A 17,397-nucleotide genomic window follows, 5' to 3' on the forward strand; every position below is an offset into this window, starting at 1 on the left:
CGACAGAGGCTTGCCAGGCCTTCAGCCGCATCAAAGCGGACATCGCAAAGGCTACGATGCGCGCCATCGACGAGTCCCTCCCCTTCCAGGTCGAGAGCGACGCCTCCGACATAGCTCTAGCAGCTACCCTTAACCAAGCGGGCAGACCCGTGGCCTTCTTCTCCCGAACCCTCCACGCCTCAGAAATCCGCCACTCCTCAGTGGAAAAGGAAGCCCAAGCCATAGTGGAAGCTGTGCGACATTGGAGGCATTACCTGGCCGGCAGGAGATTCACTCTCCTCACTGACCAACGGTCGGTAGCCTTCATGTTCGATAATGCACAGCGGGGCAAGATTAAAAATGACAAGATCTTAAGGTGGAGGATCGAGCTCTCCACCTTCAACTATGAGATCTTGTACCGGCCCGGAAAGCTGAACGAGCCGTCCGATGCCCTATCCCGCGGCACATGTGCCAACGCACAATTTGACCGCCTCCAAACCCTCCACGAGGACCTCTGCCACCCGGGGGTCACTCGGTTTTACCACTTCATCAAGTCCCGCAATCTCCCATACTCTTTAGAGGAGGTCCGTACAGTCACAAGGGACTGCCACATCTGCGCAGAATGCAAACCGCATTTTTTCAGGCCAGATGGAGCGCACCTGATTAAAACCTCCCACCCCTTTGAACGCCTCAGTCTCGATTTCAAAGGGCCCCTCCCCTCCACCGACCGCAACGCGTATTTCCTTAATGTAGTGGACGAATACTCCCGCTTCCCTTCTGCCATTCCCTGCTCCGACATGACTACAGCCACAGTCATTAAAGCCCTGAACAGCATCTTCACGCTGTTCGGTTACCCCGCATACGTCCACAGCGACAGGGGGTCCTCTTTCATGAGTGACGAGCTGCGCCAGTTCCTGCTCAGCAAGGGCATAGCCTCAAGCAGGACGACCAGCTACAGCCCCCGGGGGAACGGGCAAGTAGAAAGGGAGAACGGCACGGTCTGAAAGGCCGTCCTACTGGCCCTACGGTCCAGGGACCTCCCAGTTTCACGGTGGCAGGAGGACCTCCCGGACGCTCTCCATTCCATCCGGTTGTTATTATGTACAAGCACTAATCAAACGCCTCATGAGCGTCTACTTGTCTTCCCTAGGAGGTCCTCCTCTGGAACGTCGCTGCCGACCTGGCTGGCGCCCCAGGACCCATCCTGCTCCGAAAGCACGTGCGGGCAAATAAGGCGGACCCGTTGGTCGAAAGGGTTCACCTCCTCCACGCAAACCCCCAGTACGCCTACGTGGAGTACCCCGACGGCCGACAGGACACGGTCTCCCTGCGGGATCTGGCGCCCGCCGGCACCACGCACACCCCCCCGACACCATCAACCCAACCGCCCCCCTTCCTGCCACCGCCGCACCCCGCGACCGCCCCCTTCCCAGGAGGATCAGTCCCCCTCCCCTTTGCACCGACAGCTGAAACCGTGCGGCTCCCGGAGGCGACAACACTGGTACAAGCACCACCACCACCGCCGGGGCCGAGGCGATCGACACGGACGACCAGACCGCCCGATCGACTCGTGGCGTCGATGTAAGACAAAGATGGACTGTCCAATGAACATTTTGTTTTTCCTATACCCTCTGTAAATAGTTGTAACAGGACGATACTGTCCAATACTGTACTACCATGTAACTGTTCTATCCTCCCAGGACCAGCCCTGTAAACCCTTACCACCATACGAAGCATCACCCCGCCGGGTTCATTTTGACAAGGGGTGAATGTGGTAGTATGTATTGGGGGTCATGTGGGACTGGAAGCCCTAATGTCATTGGCTGACAGATCCCGGGTCCTGGTTGGCCGTTGACCTCATGCTCCACCCTGAAGTTGAAGTATAAGAAGCCGGTGCCTTCCCCTGCAGGCCAGTTTACTATCGGGCTGCTGGGGAACAGACACGCTTAATAAAGCCTCATCGACTTCACTCTATTCGTCTCACGGAGTCTTTGTGCGCCACAAGTACTACGTGTGACATTCTCCACCCCCAAAAACTTCTGAGCCTCTGAAAGAGCCATTGTTCACAACACTTTCCCCACTTAAACTAAAATACCACACCAGAAAAGCAACAATCCTTCACTGTCTTTAAATTCACAAAAGCCAATCCAATAGATGGACTTTTATCCCCCTCGAGCCCCCAATTGTTATGGGCGAGGCGTTTTCAGAACCCCAAAATGTATCATGGAGTTCAACCAACCTTTCCCTTTAATGGATTTGTTGCTTTTCCCTAGGTGTGGGATTAAAATTATGGACACGTGGGTTTTTAAACACAAAACACTGTTTATTCCATGAACTCAACTTAACATCTTAAATAATCATTGGATCTCTTAACACCCGTTATTTCAAAGATAACTCAGAAAATATTGCAACAGTAAATAACTCCTTAAAATGTTCCTTCAAACTTCCAAGAGACTTAACACCTTTAAACAGTATCACATCAGGTTAAACGATATATATATATTTTCTGTAGAATGGCAGAGATATATTAGCTTGGGTGACTTCAGCTCAAGCACCTTGCTTTCTTCATGCAGCTCTCTGGAAACCCACAGCCACACCCACGCTGCTTTCTCAAACCTAGCTTTCTTCCTTCTCACTGGATCACAGCAAACCAGAACTTCTCAAGCTGCTGTCTCAAACTGGCTTTCTACTTTTAAACTGCTCTCAGCAAAACCAGCCAGGCACGTTTTAAACTGCAAACCAAACTGCAAAATGGCTGAACTGAGCTGAGCCCCACCCACTCGCTGACATCACTGTTTTCTTAAAGGTACATTGCTTACACATCCATTTCTTAAAGGCACTCCTGCATGACACTATTCTGTAAACAGCTCAACCCAGCAGCCTCAGAACCAAGCAACGGCCATTGTTCCTCTGACTGATGGGCACCCGAAGCTAAGTATAGGCTTTTAGCAGTCATGTTAGTTTAGTTTGTGGAGTTTATACATGAGTATATTTGACTTTGTGTGTAAATAAATGAGCATTGATTTTGAACTTACTAACTGGTGTATCGAGTCTTTGATCAGTATTCGGTTCTGAACCTTGTGGCGGTGTGGAAAGATACCTGCAGACTCTTGAGCAAATGTAATTAAACAGAGCCAAATTAAGAGACAACAGCAAGTTAGCAACAATAGGTAAGTATAGCGCCCGGAGGAGAGGGACAAGCCATGGCAGTGCCCCCTGGCAGGATCCCCTTGGCACTGCTGGGAGAAGTGCCATGAGGGGACCCTCTAGGGAGCTCCATTTGGTGGGCTTCCCCTTATCCGTGGGGGGAAGGGGCTCTCCGTGTAGTGGGGGCAGAGGAGGGGAGTTTTTTGTTCATTATTGGAGTTCAGGGTGCCCCTAAAAAATGGTGCGCTGATATTGGGATTTCTAGCATTTCTGGCTTTTTCCAGCCCGCTCCACCAGTGTGCTGGCATGGGTCATGACTGCTGATTTCCTATGCATTCTCTGATGAGCAAAGTAGGCTTTGCAGCTGGCCAGCTGCATGCTGGCTTTCCTGCCTCAGCCAGCACTCTGTAAAAATGGGAAAATTCCACCCTTCATCAATATTGCCTGACCTGCTGAATATTTCCATCATATTTGGTTTTTAATTTCCTTACCTAACAACCTCATTTCCCCATTGAAGTAATGACATTTTTGCTCTTGATATATGCAATTGCTGTTCCACCAAGTAAAGCTTGTGATGAAAAATCTGCCTTAGATTGTGTAGCATTGAGTAACAGTCAATCTCCTGATTCTACATAAACCCCAAATAAAAAAGGTGGTGTATACTTAAACTTTTTCTTTTGCAGGACTAACCATTTTCCCTCATCTATGACCAATCAGATGTCTCCCTGAAATTTAGAAGTCAATGTGTGAATTAACGTCTCTATGTTACTCAGGTGATCATTTCATACTAAAAATGGCCACTTCTGCAGAGTTGGTCTCAAGTCAAAGCTTTGGTAATCACTAAGTTAAAATTTCATCGTACTTCCGGGTTTAACACATATACATTAATAGCTAATATTACGACAATATAATACTGTGTAAAGACAAATTTCAGAACAGTGAGATTGACCCTTTCCTTACAGTAGCTATGCTGATGCCTTATTTACAGCCAATGTGATCACCAAAGATGAACAAAACAGGCTTCTTTTTAATTTATCCACTCAGGATTAAAAAGCCTAGCAATTTGCTGGGCCTTTATACCTCACTGGATTTAAAAAAAAATCAATCCAAGACCTTTTGGAAGTTATAGTAATTCTGTAAACATGCTAAATTAAAAATGTTCTATCAGAATTAAGAGATGAATTGCCAGAGATTCAGTGTTTGCATCAGATGATTCCAAGGAACATGGCGGTTATTGAGGAAAGCATCTAGCAGTTAAGTAGTCTTCTTGTAATTCAACCACTGTTCATCTTTCTTTAACCTTAAAACATTAGCACATGACACCTGTAACAAATATTATGTGATCACTTTGTAACAAGATCGCAAAACGAAAAAAGGTTTCTCTGAACATATTTTGTAAAAATAAAATTACGGCATATATTCTTGACTATTTTTTTTCCGGAAGTTGTACAAGCTTTGTGAAAGTGATTTTTAAAAAAGCTGTCTGAGTCATAAGATTCAGAGTAACAGAAAGTCGGTGGGGATTCTTCCCAGGTTTCTGAAGACAGGTTTGGAGGTGGGGGACAGGAAAATTGGACACGGGCCATTGGATCAGTATCCTGAAGTATTCCACTTCTTTTGTGAAGAAGTCCGATAAACTTGCTGAAATCTGAAATAAAGATATGATGAAATCTGAACTGGAAGTGCTGAAGGCAGACAGAATCACTGGTTGCAACTTTCGTCAAACATTCCGAAGAAGTTGTGATGGAATTGTAACAAAAAAAGATGTAAATATAGCAATACATTCAACATATTCCAACACCTTAACTAGTACTAATACCAACTTTATATGTACATCTAATTATTTTGTCTTAACTTTACCTTGCAGTCATACAAACATAAACACATAAAAAAGACTTTCATTTATATAGTGCCTTTTACAACCTAGGGATATCACAGAGCAATTTACAGCCTATTAAGTACTCTTTGATGTCCAGCCACTGTCCAACAACCAAATTGTGCACAGCAAGCTCTCAGAAACAGCTATTTGATAATAACCTGATGAACTGTTTTCTAATGTGATGTTGATTGAGGGACAAATATTCATTAGGACACTGGGGAAAACTTCCCTGTTCTTCAAAATATTACATTGGGGACTTCCGGTTGCAGCTATGCGGAGTTAAGTCGCACATTCGGCAGCTCCCGCTAAAAACGGACTTTGGGCTCTTTTCAGGGCCCCCAACGGCATTTTTCCGACATTTCCCGGTGTGGGAAGCAGATTGCAATAGTTCCCCGACAGTGTATGGCTTGGACCAGGAGCGGGGCGACTAAAAAAGTGGTGGTGAACCCAAAGAAGGTGCGAGGGAAGAAGAGCAAAATGGCGGCGGGCGGGGCCCAGGCAATGTGGATGCAGTGGGCGCAGCAGCAGCAGGTGGTTATCCAGCACTGCTTGAGGGAGATTAAAGCAGACCTGCTGGAGCCGATGAAGGCTTCTATAGACAAGCTGCTGGAGACCCAGACGGCCCAGGGGGTGGTGATCCGCGAGGTCTGACAAAAGATCTCGGACAACGAGGACGAGATTTTAGGCCTTGCGGTAAGGGTGGAGGCACACGAGGCGCTCCACAAGAAATGGCAGGAACGGTTCGAGGAGACGGAGAATCGGTTGAGGCGGAAGAATGTGCGGATTCTGGGCCTCCCGGGGGGGCTGGAGGGGTCGGACGTGGGGGCCTATGTGGTCACCACGTTAAACTCGCTGATGGGAGCGGGGTCCTTCCAGGAGCCCCTGGAGCTGGAAGGGGCTCATAGAGTGCTGGCGAGGAGACCCAAGGCTAACGAGCCGTCGCGGCAGGCGCTGGTGCAGTTTCATCGGTTCGCTGATCGGGAGTGCGTGCTCAGGTGGGCCAAGAAAGAGAGGAGCAGCAGGTGGGAGAACGCGAAGGTTCGAATATACCAGGACTGGAGTGCGGAGGTGGCTAAGAGGAGGGCCGGGTACAATCGGGCAAAGGCGGTGCTGCACAGGAAGGGGGTGAAGTTTGGCATGCTGCAGCCGGCGCGACTGTGGGTCACCTACAAGGACCGGCACCATTATTTTGAGTCTCCGGAGGAGGCGTGGGCCTTTGTTCAGGCCGAGAAGCTGGACACAAATTGAGGGTCGGGATGGGTGGTTGGGGATTGCTGTTGGGGTGCTACATTTTGAGGGGTGTGCTTTGCTCTTATTTCTTTTCGGTTCGTTGAGGGTGGTTAGGCACTGTTTTGGTTGGGTCTGTCGGGTGGGCTCTTGGAGGAGGGTAAGTAAATGGAGTAGGGGTGGATGGCCGGTAGGGGGGATGGGGCCCCGCAGGAGAGGGTGAGGCCTGAGTCGGAGGTGAAGGGACTGGGCCTGTAAAAGGAGCGGCAACAGAGGTGGCCGGGCCGGGCAGGTGGAAAGTGCGGGCTTTTTCCCGCGCTGAAGGCTGTAAGGGGCGGGGAAGCGAGGGTTGTTTCCCGCGCTTGGGATGGAAGGGGGAGGCAGAGAGCCTGTGAATGGGTAATGGAGGAGGAGGGTATGTCCCATGGGAGGAGTCGAAGGAGAGACGGGAGTAGCCGGGGTCAGCAGACGTGCGGGAGTGCAATGGGGGGAGTAAAGCAGCTAGGAGGGGTCCTATGCTGGGGGAGGGGGCGGGGGGGCTGGGGGTGGGTGGGGGGGAACCGGGTTGCTGCTGCTATGGTCAAGGGGGAGCTGGAGCGAGTAGAGGGGGTTGGAACGGGGGTTTGCCGCCGTGGGGAACGGGCCGGGCGTGGGGTGCGGGCGCGTGGCTGGCCAAGGAGGTGTTATGGCTAGTCGGCGGGGGAGGGGGCGGGTAGCTCCCTGATCCCGCTGATAACCTGTAATGTAAGGGGACTGAACGGGCCGGTCAAGCGCGCCCGGGTGTTCACGCACCTGAAGGGGTTGAAGGCGCATGTGGCCATGCTCTAGGAGACACACCTGAAGGTGGTAGACCAGGTAAGATTGAGGAAGGGGTGGGTAGGTCAGGTGTTTCATTCGGGGCTGGATGCCAAAAACCGGGGGGTGGCGATCTTGGTGGGAAAGAGGGTGTCGTTCGAGGCGTCGAGCATTGTGACAGACAATGGCGGCAGGTACGTAATGGTAAGTGGTAAGCTGCAAGGGGAGAGGGTGGTGCTGGTCAATGTGTACGCCCCGAACTGGGACGATGCGGGTTTTATGCGCCGCATGTTGGGTCGGATCCGGATTTGGAAGTGGACCTGATAATGGGGGGGGACTTTAACACGGTGTTGGATCCGGCACTGGATCGCTCCAGGTCTAGGACGGGTAGGAAGCCGGCGGGGGCTAAGGTGCTGAGGGGGTTTATGGACCAGATGGGAGGGGTGGACCCTTGGAGATTTGCAAGGCCGGGGTCTAGGGAATTTTCATCCTTCTCACATGTTCATAAGGATTATTCCTGGATCGACTTTTTTGTTATGAGCAGGGCGCTGATTGCGAGAGTAGAGGATACCGAGTACTCGGCGATAGCCATTTCGGACCACGCCCCGCATTGGGTAGACCTAGAGCAGGGGGAGGAGAGGGACCAGCGCCCGTTGTGACGCTTGGAGGTGGGGCTGTTGGCGGACGAGGAGGTGAGTGAGCGGGTCCGAGGAAGCATAGAGAGATACCTGGAGGCCAACGATAACGGGGAGGTCCGAGTGGGGATGGTATTGGAGGCGCTGAAGGCGGTGGTTAGGGGAGAGCTGATCTCCATTAGGGCCCACAAGGAGAGGAGAGAGCAAAGGGAGAGGGAGAGGCTGGTGGGGGAGATGGTGAGGGTAGACAGGAGGTATGTGGAGGTGCCGGAGGAGGGACTGTTGAGGAAGAGGCGTAGCCTCGAGGCCGAATTCGACCTGTTGACCACCAGGAAGGCAGAGGTGCAGTGGAGGAAGGCCCAGGGGGCGATTTATGAGTCTGGGGAAAAGGCAAGTCGGATGCTGGCGCATCAGCTTCGGAAGCGGGACGCAGCTAGGGAGATTGGGGGAGTTAAGTATAGGGGAGGGAGTGTGGTGCGGAGTGGGGTTGGCATCAATAGGGTTTTAAGGGACTTTTATGAGAAACTGTATCGGTCCGAGCCCCCACGGGAGGAGGGAGGGATGGGCCGCTTTCTGGACCAATTGAGGTTTCTGAAGGTGGAGGAGGGACTGGTGGCGGGATTGGGGGCTCCGATTGGGCTGGAGGAGCTGGCCAAAGGAATAGGGAGCATGCCGGCGGGGAAGGCACTGGGGCCGGACGGTTTTCCGGTCGAATTCTACAAGAAATAGGTGGACCTGTTGGGCCCGTTGCTGGTTAGGACCTTCAATGAGGCAACGGAGGGGGGGCTTATGTCCCCGACGATGTCCCAGGCACTGATCTCCTTGATCCTGAAGCGGGACAAGGATCCCCTGCAGTGTGGGTCTTACAGACCGATTTTGTTGTTAAATGTAGATGCCAAGGTGCTGGCGAAGGTCTTAGCCACGAGAATTGAGGATTGTGTGCTGCAGGTGATCCACGAAGACCAGACGGGGTTTGTGAAGGGAGGCAGTTGAACGCGAATGTGCGGAGGCTCTTGAACGTTATTATGATGCCGGCGAGGGAGGGGGAGGTGGAGATAGTGGTGGCGATGGACGTTGAGAAGGCCTTCGATAGGGTAGAGTGGGGGTACTTGTGGGAGGCGCTGAAGAGGTTCGGGTTTGGGGAGGGGTTTGTCAGGTGGGTTAGGCTGTTGTTCGATGGCGAGTGTGGCCACGAACAGGAGGAGGTCTGAGTACTTTTGGTTGCATCGAGGGACGAGGCAGGGCTGTTCCCTGTCCCCCCCTGCTCTTCGCACTGGTGATTGAACCCCTGGCTATGGCACTGAGGGAGTCGAGGAACTGGAGGGGGCTGGTGCGGGGTGGGGAGGAGCATAGGGTGTCGCTCTATGCGGACGACTTGCTGCTATATGTGGCGGATCCGGTGGGGGGAATACCGGAGGTAATGAGGATCCTCAGGGAGTTTGGGGATTTCTCAGGGTACAAGCTCAACATGGGGAAGAGCGAGTTGTTCGTGGTTCACCCAGGGGACCAGGAGAGGGGGATTGGCGAGCTCCCACTAAAAGGGCGGAGAGGAGCTTCAGGTATTTGGGGGTCCAGGTGGCCAGGAGCTGGGAGGCCCTGCATAGACTTAATTTCATGAGGCTGGTGGACCAAATAGAGGAGGTGTTCAAGAGGTGGGATGCGTTGCCACTGTCCCTGGCAGGTAGGGTGCAGTCAGTTAAGATGACGGTGCTCCCAAGGCTTTTGTTCCTGTTCCAGTGCCTCCCCATGTTTATACCGAAGGCCTTCTTTAAGCGGGTCAACAGGAGCATAACGGGGTATGTGTGGGCGCGAGGGACTCCGAGCGTGAGAAGGAGCGGAGTAGGGATGGGGGGGGGGGCTGGCATTGCCCAACCTCTGTGGGTACTACTGGAACGCCAATGCGGCGATGGTGCGCAAGTGGGTGATGGAGGGGGAAGAGTCTACATGGAAGAGGCTGGAGGCGGTGTCTTGTGAGGGTACGAGTCTGGAGGCGCTGGCAACGGTGCCGCTGCCGCTCCCTCCAATGAGGTATACCACGAGCCCGGTAGTGGCGGCTACTCTCAAAATCTGGGGGCAGCGGAGGCGGCACAGGGGGGAAGTTGGGGCCTCGGTGTGGACCCCAATACGGGGGAACCACCGGTTTGTCCCAGGGAGAATAGATGGAGTGTTTTCGGGGTGGCACAGGGCAGAGATAAGAAGGTTGGGGGACCTGTTTGTGGGCAGGAAGTTCGTGAGCCTGGGTGAGCTGGAGGAGAAGTATGGGCTCCCCCCGTGGAACACCTTTAGATATTTACAGTTAAGGGCGTTTGCTAGGCGGCAAGTGGTGGAATTCCCGTGGCTGCTGCCACGCACAGTACAGGACAGGGTGCTCTTGGGGGTTGGGTTGAAGTGGGGAAGATCTCGGAAACTTACCAGGTGATGCAGAAGGAGGAGGAGGCCTCGGTGGTGGAGTTGAAAGGTAAGTGGGAGGAGGAGTTGGGAGAGGAGATCGAAGAGGGGACGTGGGCAGATGCCCTAGGGAGGGTGAACTCTTCCTCTTCGTGCGCGAGGCTCAGCCTCATACAGTTTAAGGTGCTGCACAGGACACACATGACCGGGATAAGGATGAGCCGGTTCTTTGGGGGTGAGGACAGGTGTGTTAGGTGCTCAGGGAGCCCAGCAAATCACATTCATATGTTCTGGGCATGCCCAGCACTGGAGGAATTTTGGAAGGGCGTAGCGAGGACGGTGTCAAGGGTGGTAGGATCCAGGGTCAAACCGGGCTGGGGGCTCGCAATATTTGGGGTTGCAGGGGAGCCGGGAGTGCAAGAGGCGAAAGAGGCCGGTATTCTGGCCTTTGCGTCCCTGGTAGCCCGGCGAAGGATTCTTCTTCAGTGGACGGATGCGAGGCCCCCAAGCGTGGAATTCTGGATCAACAATATGGCGGGGTTCATTAAATTGGCGAGGGTGAAATTCGCCTTAAGGGAATCGGTACAAGGGTTCTTTAGGCGGTGGCAACCGTTCTTGGACTTCCTGGCAGAGCTGTAGACAATGGTCAGCAGTAGCAACCCGATGGGGGGGAGGGGGGGGGGTGTTCTATTTTATTTCTGTTTATTTACCCTGGGGGATCTGAGGGGTGTATATATTTGCTTTGTGTTAATTCGGGGTGTTAATCTATTATTTATGTATAGGGGGGAGGGGGGCACGGGGGTTGTTTTACTTTGTTCTGTATTTAATTCTCTTGGGTTCCTTTTTTATTCTGTTGTTGATATTTTGTGACAACCCCAATAAAAATTATTTGAAAAAAAACATAATTACATTGCATCGCTAACCACTGTGCCATTGTGCTGGCTTGGCATTATGAATTTTCAGGATCAGAATCTACTTGGGGGGAAAAAATGTCTCCCTAAAGCTATATTTAATCTAATCATGTACAAGGCCTTAAATACATTTCTGAACTAAACCATTGCAGAGAGTGGAGCAAGGTTGAGTTTCAATGTTATCCATCAGTTTGAGTCTTTCAGAGTTAATTTGTATTCTCTATGTCGTATGCTATTGGTCCATCCATAGAGAATCCCAAGTAAAAGGATATTTTTTCAATACTCAGACCACTTCTGAGCTTTCCCAAATATACAGGGCGCACAAGAATTTTGATTTTTTCATCACTGCCAAACTCGACATGCACTTTGTTATCTTCCCCTGTTCTACCATACACACGGAGAAGAAGATTTTTGACTTTTTCTTCTTTCCAGATTTCTCCAGATTGCCACAACGTATTCCGTCGTTCCTCTTTTTCGAACAATCGATCGATCTTTGCTTTCTGAATAAATCTGTTCATACCATCTTTCTTGCCAAGATAGAAATGTGCAACAGGGTGTTTGGAACGGCTCATTCGTCCATAACAGCCTCTAAATGAATGTTTTATTGCAGTTATGCACCTCAGAAGTAATCTGGAATCGTCATTCATTTCATTACACTTTGTTGGCCAAAATAATAGGGAAGCCAAGAAATATGGTTCAACGTGACCAGAATCAAATCCAACATCTTGTAGGACTTCTTTCAAAAGACCTTTAAGTCTATCATAAGGTTCGATTAGTCTGGACTTTGGTTTAACACTGTTAAGTACAATGTTAGCCAATATAAAATTTAGTCTTTGTCTTGCTAACTTTTTCAATGTTGAATTCTGAAGGAGAAATTGGTACTTGCTGACAATTTCTTCCATTCTTTGCCCAGCGTCATGGTTATTTGTTAGGAGCAAACCAGCAAAACGGTCGGCTTTGTGGTACTCTAAAAACTTGTTACATTCTTCCAACTCAAGTGGCAGACTGAGCTTTGGCTTGCTCTTCCTTGCAGCCCTACTTTCAATCTGTGATGGACAAAATACTTCTGTGTACTTTGAAAAACATTCTGAAATTTTTCTGCGAATCTTAAATTCTGCTATTTCCCTCTCAATATTCTTTGTCTTGAAATGGACAAAATAGTCTTCAAAAAATTCAAAAGCTGTTTTTGTAGTGATCTGGATATTAAACAGGTATCGGTTGTAGTCTTCAACCACTGAACACAATTCTTCATCAGTGCTGTTTGTCTTTTCAATGTGCCCTAGATTCATGTTACCTGATAGCAAATGCATTAAATGCATTTTGCTTATTTCGTCCTTTCCGCTGAAGAATGGTATCATTCTGAGGATATCTATAACATACAGAGCAACTTCAATCTCTCCAACATATCCAGAGGTGTTGTACACATCATATTTCCGTTTAGAGTTCTGTGTTTTCCATTCAGTTCTGGCCTCTCCTTTCTTTTCTGTCAGACACTGAGATTCTTTGAAAGCAGCTGAAGCAGATTGTGCAAGTTCCAGGAATTCCCTCAATTGTTGAGACGTCACCACAGTTTGTTTAGCAATTTCTGCACATTCCATTTTGTACTTTAACTTGCTTTTGAAAACTTGGCCTAATGTATCAGTGATGTAAGAATTATCTTTTGCCTGATCTTTAGCCTTAGTGGCCCAGTTAAGTGCTGAATCATAATCCTTTACTATCAGATAGTAATGTCTTGCTAGAACCTGGGAAATGAAGGGATTTTGGTCAAACCTGTTTGATGCTTCAGTCAAAACATTTACAACCTGATCATTTCCTTCCTCGGACTGTACTGCTTCAATTAAAGGGGAGAACAAAGTATCTGCTTCATCTCCATGTTCTTTTCGTTGTCTGGTGATCAACAAACACCATGTGTCTTGCATGAGTTTTTCTCTTCCAATGCTACGTTGGAGAAATATGTTTTGAGAGAGCAACATCAAAGCAATTTTACTCTTGGGAAGGTTGTAAGAATGATTCAATTCTTGCAAGCAACGGCTTGCAATCAATGGGTGGATGATTCGAATTCCCTCGTATCTTCCATATTCTTCCACTTCTATACGAATAAGGAGGTTGCAATAAGTGTCCATCACATCTTCAAACTTTTCTGGACCCCAGAATGATGTTTTCACTTGCCCTAATCCCAGGAATTCTTCACATTTTGAAACTGACACCGAAGAATCTTTGACATACCAATTCAGCAAAGCCAAAATTGAAATCAGTTGCCCTTGTTTGGTGGCCCTATTAAAATCCTTCAAACTATTACGGACCACATTTTCAATGTATTTTTTATCAAAGTTACTCTTCATAATCATGAAAGAGTAGAAGTTTTCAGGTTTTGAATGTTGTTCCTCAATCTCCTCAAGTTTTAACTCAAACAAGTGTTGTTCTTTAATGGACAGTTTATGTTTTAGAGCAATACTGTCCAAAACACTCCTTTTTGAGCTTCTGACTGGATCCTGGGATCTCATACAGTTTAGAATGATTACCAAAGGTACCTCAAACCGCAGGCCTTTCTCTGCAACGATCGACTGAATTGAGTTCTGTAACACATGCACATTTTCGAATTCTTCAAAGTCATCTACCAGAAGTAATACAGGTAAGTAATCTGAGTTAGGTTTCTCTTTATAAGTGACCAGATGAATGACTTGTTTACCAATTTCTTCAAAGTCTTCTTTACTGTTCTTCAATACAGCACATCTGAATTTTTTCCTTGACTCCCATAGAAAATGCATGGCTAAAGTTGTCCCACCACAGCCTGGATGATGAAATAAATTGGCAATCTTCACACACATTGCTGAAGGTGATTTTGCATTGATCATTTCACCAAGATCCGTGTAACAGTCTCGTTTGATAAAAGGAACTTTTGTGGAAAAGTAGAAGTTCCACCATGACGCTTTGCCACCTCTGTAAAATTGCTCCTCTTTGGATTTTTGAAACTCCTTAAAGCGATCTGTATCACTTTCTATTTCGGTGCCCTCACATTCATTTTCGCACAGGACTTCGAGCACAGTCAGAAGCTCCTCGTCCTTTTTCTGAAGTATAACAGACGCTGAAGTTGCAGAGGGTAAAAATCGCCTTGCAGATCGTGTAACAGATCTTAATTTGAGAACGGTAGCATTGACTTCATCAAAGCTTAAGGCAGAAATACATCTCTCTGTGAGTTCCTGTGATTCACACGTGCACAGCATGAGATCCTTCCATCGCAAGAATGTTTGTTCACTTTCACAGATGCACAGTATGTCTTCTGTCCCTTTCAGTTCCTGGTAAAATGAACAGAAAGTTTCAAGAATGGGATCTCGTTGATCATCGACTTTAGACAAGAGCAGAAAAACAACAAGAAATTTCCCTTTTGGCATGATATCTGGTCGGCACAGAAAAGCAACCAATTTCCTAACATCTGCAGCTCGTTCTTTATACCACACTTTGGGTAGTAATGGCTTATAGCTCTGATCATCAAGGTCTGACCTTCCATTGCAAAATATCCAGCTTGTTTGACTATACAAGTTCAGTTGTTCAATCTTTTCACTAACTGCTGTATCAATATCTTGGAAGTGACCAGCAAAATGGAGATTTGCTGTTCTCTCTTCACGATACAACTTGCACACACCATTGGTTACTGACTCCGGGTCAAACTCTAGCACACAAAACCAATTCATTTCCTTTAGAAACTCTAAACTTTGAATTTGGTTCTGCTGGGATTTGTTTGTCACTAGTATGTACCAATGGTAATAGGATGTGTCCATCATTCCTGAGCCACCTGTAATCATCCGAACCAGCTTGTAACCCTCTTGTTTCTTTGTCTTCTTTTGTGGCTTTTCTTCAGCAATTTTCCGTTCCTCCACCAAGGTGCTTAATGTCTCCCTGAGGAACCTTCTGTATTCAGCCTCTCTTTCTGGGATATTTTTATTTCCCAGAATATCCCTGGAGCTGCTTCCATCGCGTATGAACAGGCATTTCTCTTTACTCCTCATCCATTTTTCTTTGATTTTATTCATCATGTGAATATGATACAACTTGGAATCACAAATCCTATAATTTGGTATGACATCAACTTCGATGATCAACTTTGTTGACAATGTTTGGTTTGGGTTCAAAACCTCCACAAATCGAGGTGGCCGAATGGATGATTTTGCACCAGGAATATCCTCTTTGTCAAAGTAGTGAGCAAAATTATTATGAAGACAGTCAACATATTTATCTGTGCTGTCCACGGACACACCTATAATCTCACCGTGTTCAAATCCACTTTTTGTGTCTCCTACCCCAAAGTGGATGGTACCATTGGTTCTGCTATTCATGCATGCAGCTGAGAATCTAAACACTTCATTGGCAAACTTCTTCTTCGTATCTTCCTCCGGTGCACCCTCCGTCAAAGTAAAAAGTTTAAACTCGTGTACTGGGTCAATTAGATTAGAGGGTCCAGTTTCAGGAGAAAGAATATAGTTCTGTATGTACCTAGTGCCTGCGTCACGTTCATCAAATGGATACGTTTCACATCGTATTTTTGATCCTGTGGCCAGTTTTAATTTTGCGTCATTAGCAGACGTCTGCTGTGAGCAGTTCTGTTCTTTTGTTTCATTTCCCTCTGATTTTGTGAAAGTAACCACGTTAACTTGTGTTTCCGTGCCTACTTGACAACTAGTGGCGGAGCTATCAGAATCGGTCTTGTCTTTTTTATTCTTTGTGTTGCACTTTTGTTGGGCAGACTTCTTGGTAAACTCTGCGGAATCTGTTTTACTGGTCTGGCCCTGTGATTCACTGCTGTCGACCAGCTTACAATCTGGGCCATTTGCTCCTGAAGAGGCTCTTTTTGAACTTATTTGCTTATCATCCGCAGCAGCTGAAAGCTTTGGGCCCAACTTTGAGCCCTTGATGAATTCATTACGTTTGCGTATTATCACAGCAGCGGGTCCAGCCTTGATGCCCATTTCACTTATATCCGTTTTAGTAAGTTCATTCAATACCACTCCACAGACATCTTCATTGTACAGTATGTCACCACATTTCTGATCAAGTTTCAGTCGACCAACCACCCAGTCTTTCACATGCTCTTTGGTCCATTCTGTTAAGTTATCAGGTAAACTGCACAGCCTGCTCATCTTCAGATCGTCACCTATTATAGAAATACAAGTCACAGGATTATTTACTCTGCAAACAATCATGTTTTCTTTTAGAATATTATTAGATTATATTCATTGTTCACAATGGTTTTCCCGATGTGGAACCTCAGGGTTCCATTACATCACTGGCAGGTGGCGGGGTCAATCGCGGCGTGATTGCCCAGTGACCTAAAATGTGATGTGTTCCTCTCGCGAGATTTCCCGCGACTGTCACCAAACACACCCTCGAGGAATGGGAGCATAAAATCCCAGTCGATGAATGTAGTAATTGTAGTAGTAGTAGTGTCAATGCAATTAGAGCAAACAAGGCCTGTGACGTTAGAGGGTGGCAGGAATCTAATAGGTCTGCTGGGGCTGATTCAAAACTGGGCTCAATCACAACCCATATGACAATGAGGCACCACTAGGTGCAAGTATCCCGCAGGATGTTAACTGAGATTTCAAAACTGGAGTTTTGGGGCGGGATTCTCCCGCAATCGGCGGGGCGGCCCGTACTGGCGCCAAACAGTGGCGTGAACCACTCCGCCGTCGGGTCGCCCGGAAGGTGCGGAATCCTCCGCACTTCCGGGGGCTAGGCTGGCGCTGGAGGTGTTGGTACCGTGCCAACCGGCGCCGAAGGGCCTCCGCCGGCCGGCGTGAGTTGGCGCATGTGCAGGGCCGCCAGCGTGTTTCCTGCACATGCGCAGGGGGTTTCTTCTCCGCGCCGGCCATGGCGGAGCTTTACACAGGCAGGCGCAGAGGGAAAGAGTGCCCCCATGGCACAGGCCCGCCCGCAGATCGGTGGGCCCTGATCACAGGCCAGGCCACCGTGGGCCCCTCCCCGCCCGGGGCCGGATCCCCCCCCCCGCGCATGCCTGAGGACTCGGCAGCCCCCTCCAAGCCAGGACCCGCCTGTATGGATCTTGTCTAATCCACGCCGGCGGGACTGGCCGAAAACGGGCAGCTGCTCGGCCCATCGGGTCTGGAGAATCGGCAGGGGGGCGCTGCCAACGGCCCCCAACCGACGCAGCGCGATCCACACCCCTGGCCAAAAACCGGCACCGGAGATTTCGGCAGCCGGCGCCTGAGCGGCGGGGTGGGATCCATGCCACCCCTCGGCGATTCTCTGACCCGGCGGGGTGTTGGAGAATCCCGCCGCTGGTCTTCAGTCTTCCTGACAATCTGAAAAATAATTCTGAAGCTACACGTCCTGCCTCAGAGAGAGGAATGTTACAAAACATTAAACCATTACTGCTCATGGCTGAGGTCACAGGAAGGTTTCCATTAGGACAAAGGAACCT

At 49.0% G+C, this 17,397-nt stretch overlaps 1 protein-coding gene across 1 annotated transcript in view; it reads right to left on the reverse strand.

Annotated features, from left to right (window-relative positions):
• Positions 1 to 2,287: 2,287 nt before the first annotated feature.
• The window catches only part of LOC140425228 (sterile alpha motif domain-containing protein 9-like), a 53,314-nt gene continuing 38,204 nt past the window's right edge, over positions 2,288 to 17,397 (reverse strand). Inside the window, exon 4 of the mRNA XM_072509297.1 lies at positions 2,288 to 16,110. Within this exon, the coding sequence (XP_072365398.1) occupies positions 11,168 to 16,096 (4,929 nt within the window). The 5' untranslated portion in view covers positions 16,097 to 16,110 and the 3' untranslated portion in view covers positions 2,288 to 11,167. The remainder of the gene's footprint in view (positions 16,111 to 17,397) is intronic.

The sequence above is a fragment of the Scyliorhinus torazame genome, chromosome 6, assembly GCF_047496885.1.
Source record: "Scyliorhinus torazame isolate Kashiwa2021f chromosome 6, sScyTor2.1, whole genome shotgun sequence".
Lineage (NCBI taxonomy): Eukaryota > Metazoa > Chordata > Chondrichthyes > Carcharhiniformes > Scyliorhinidae > Scyliorhinus > Scyliorhinus torazame.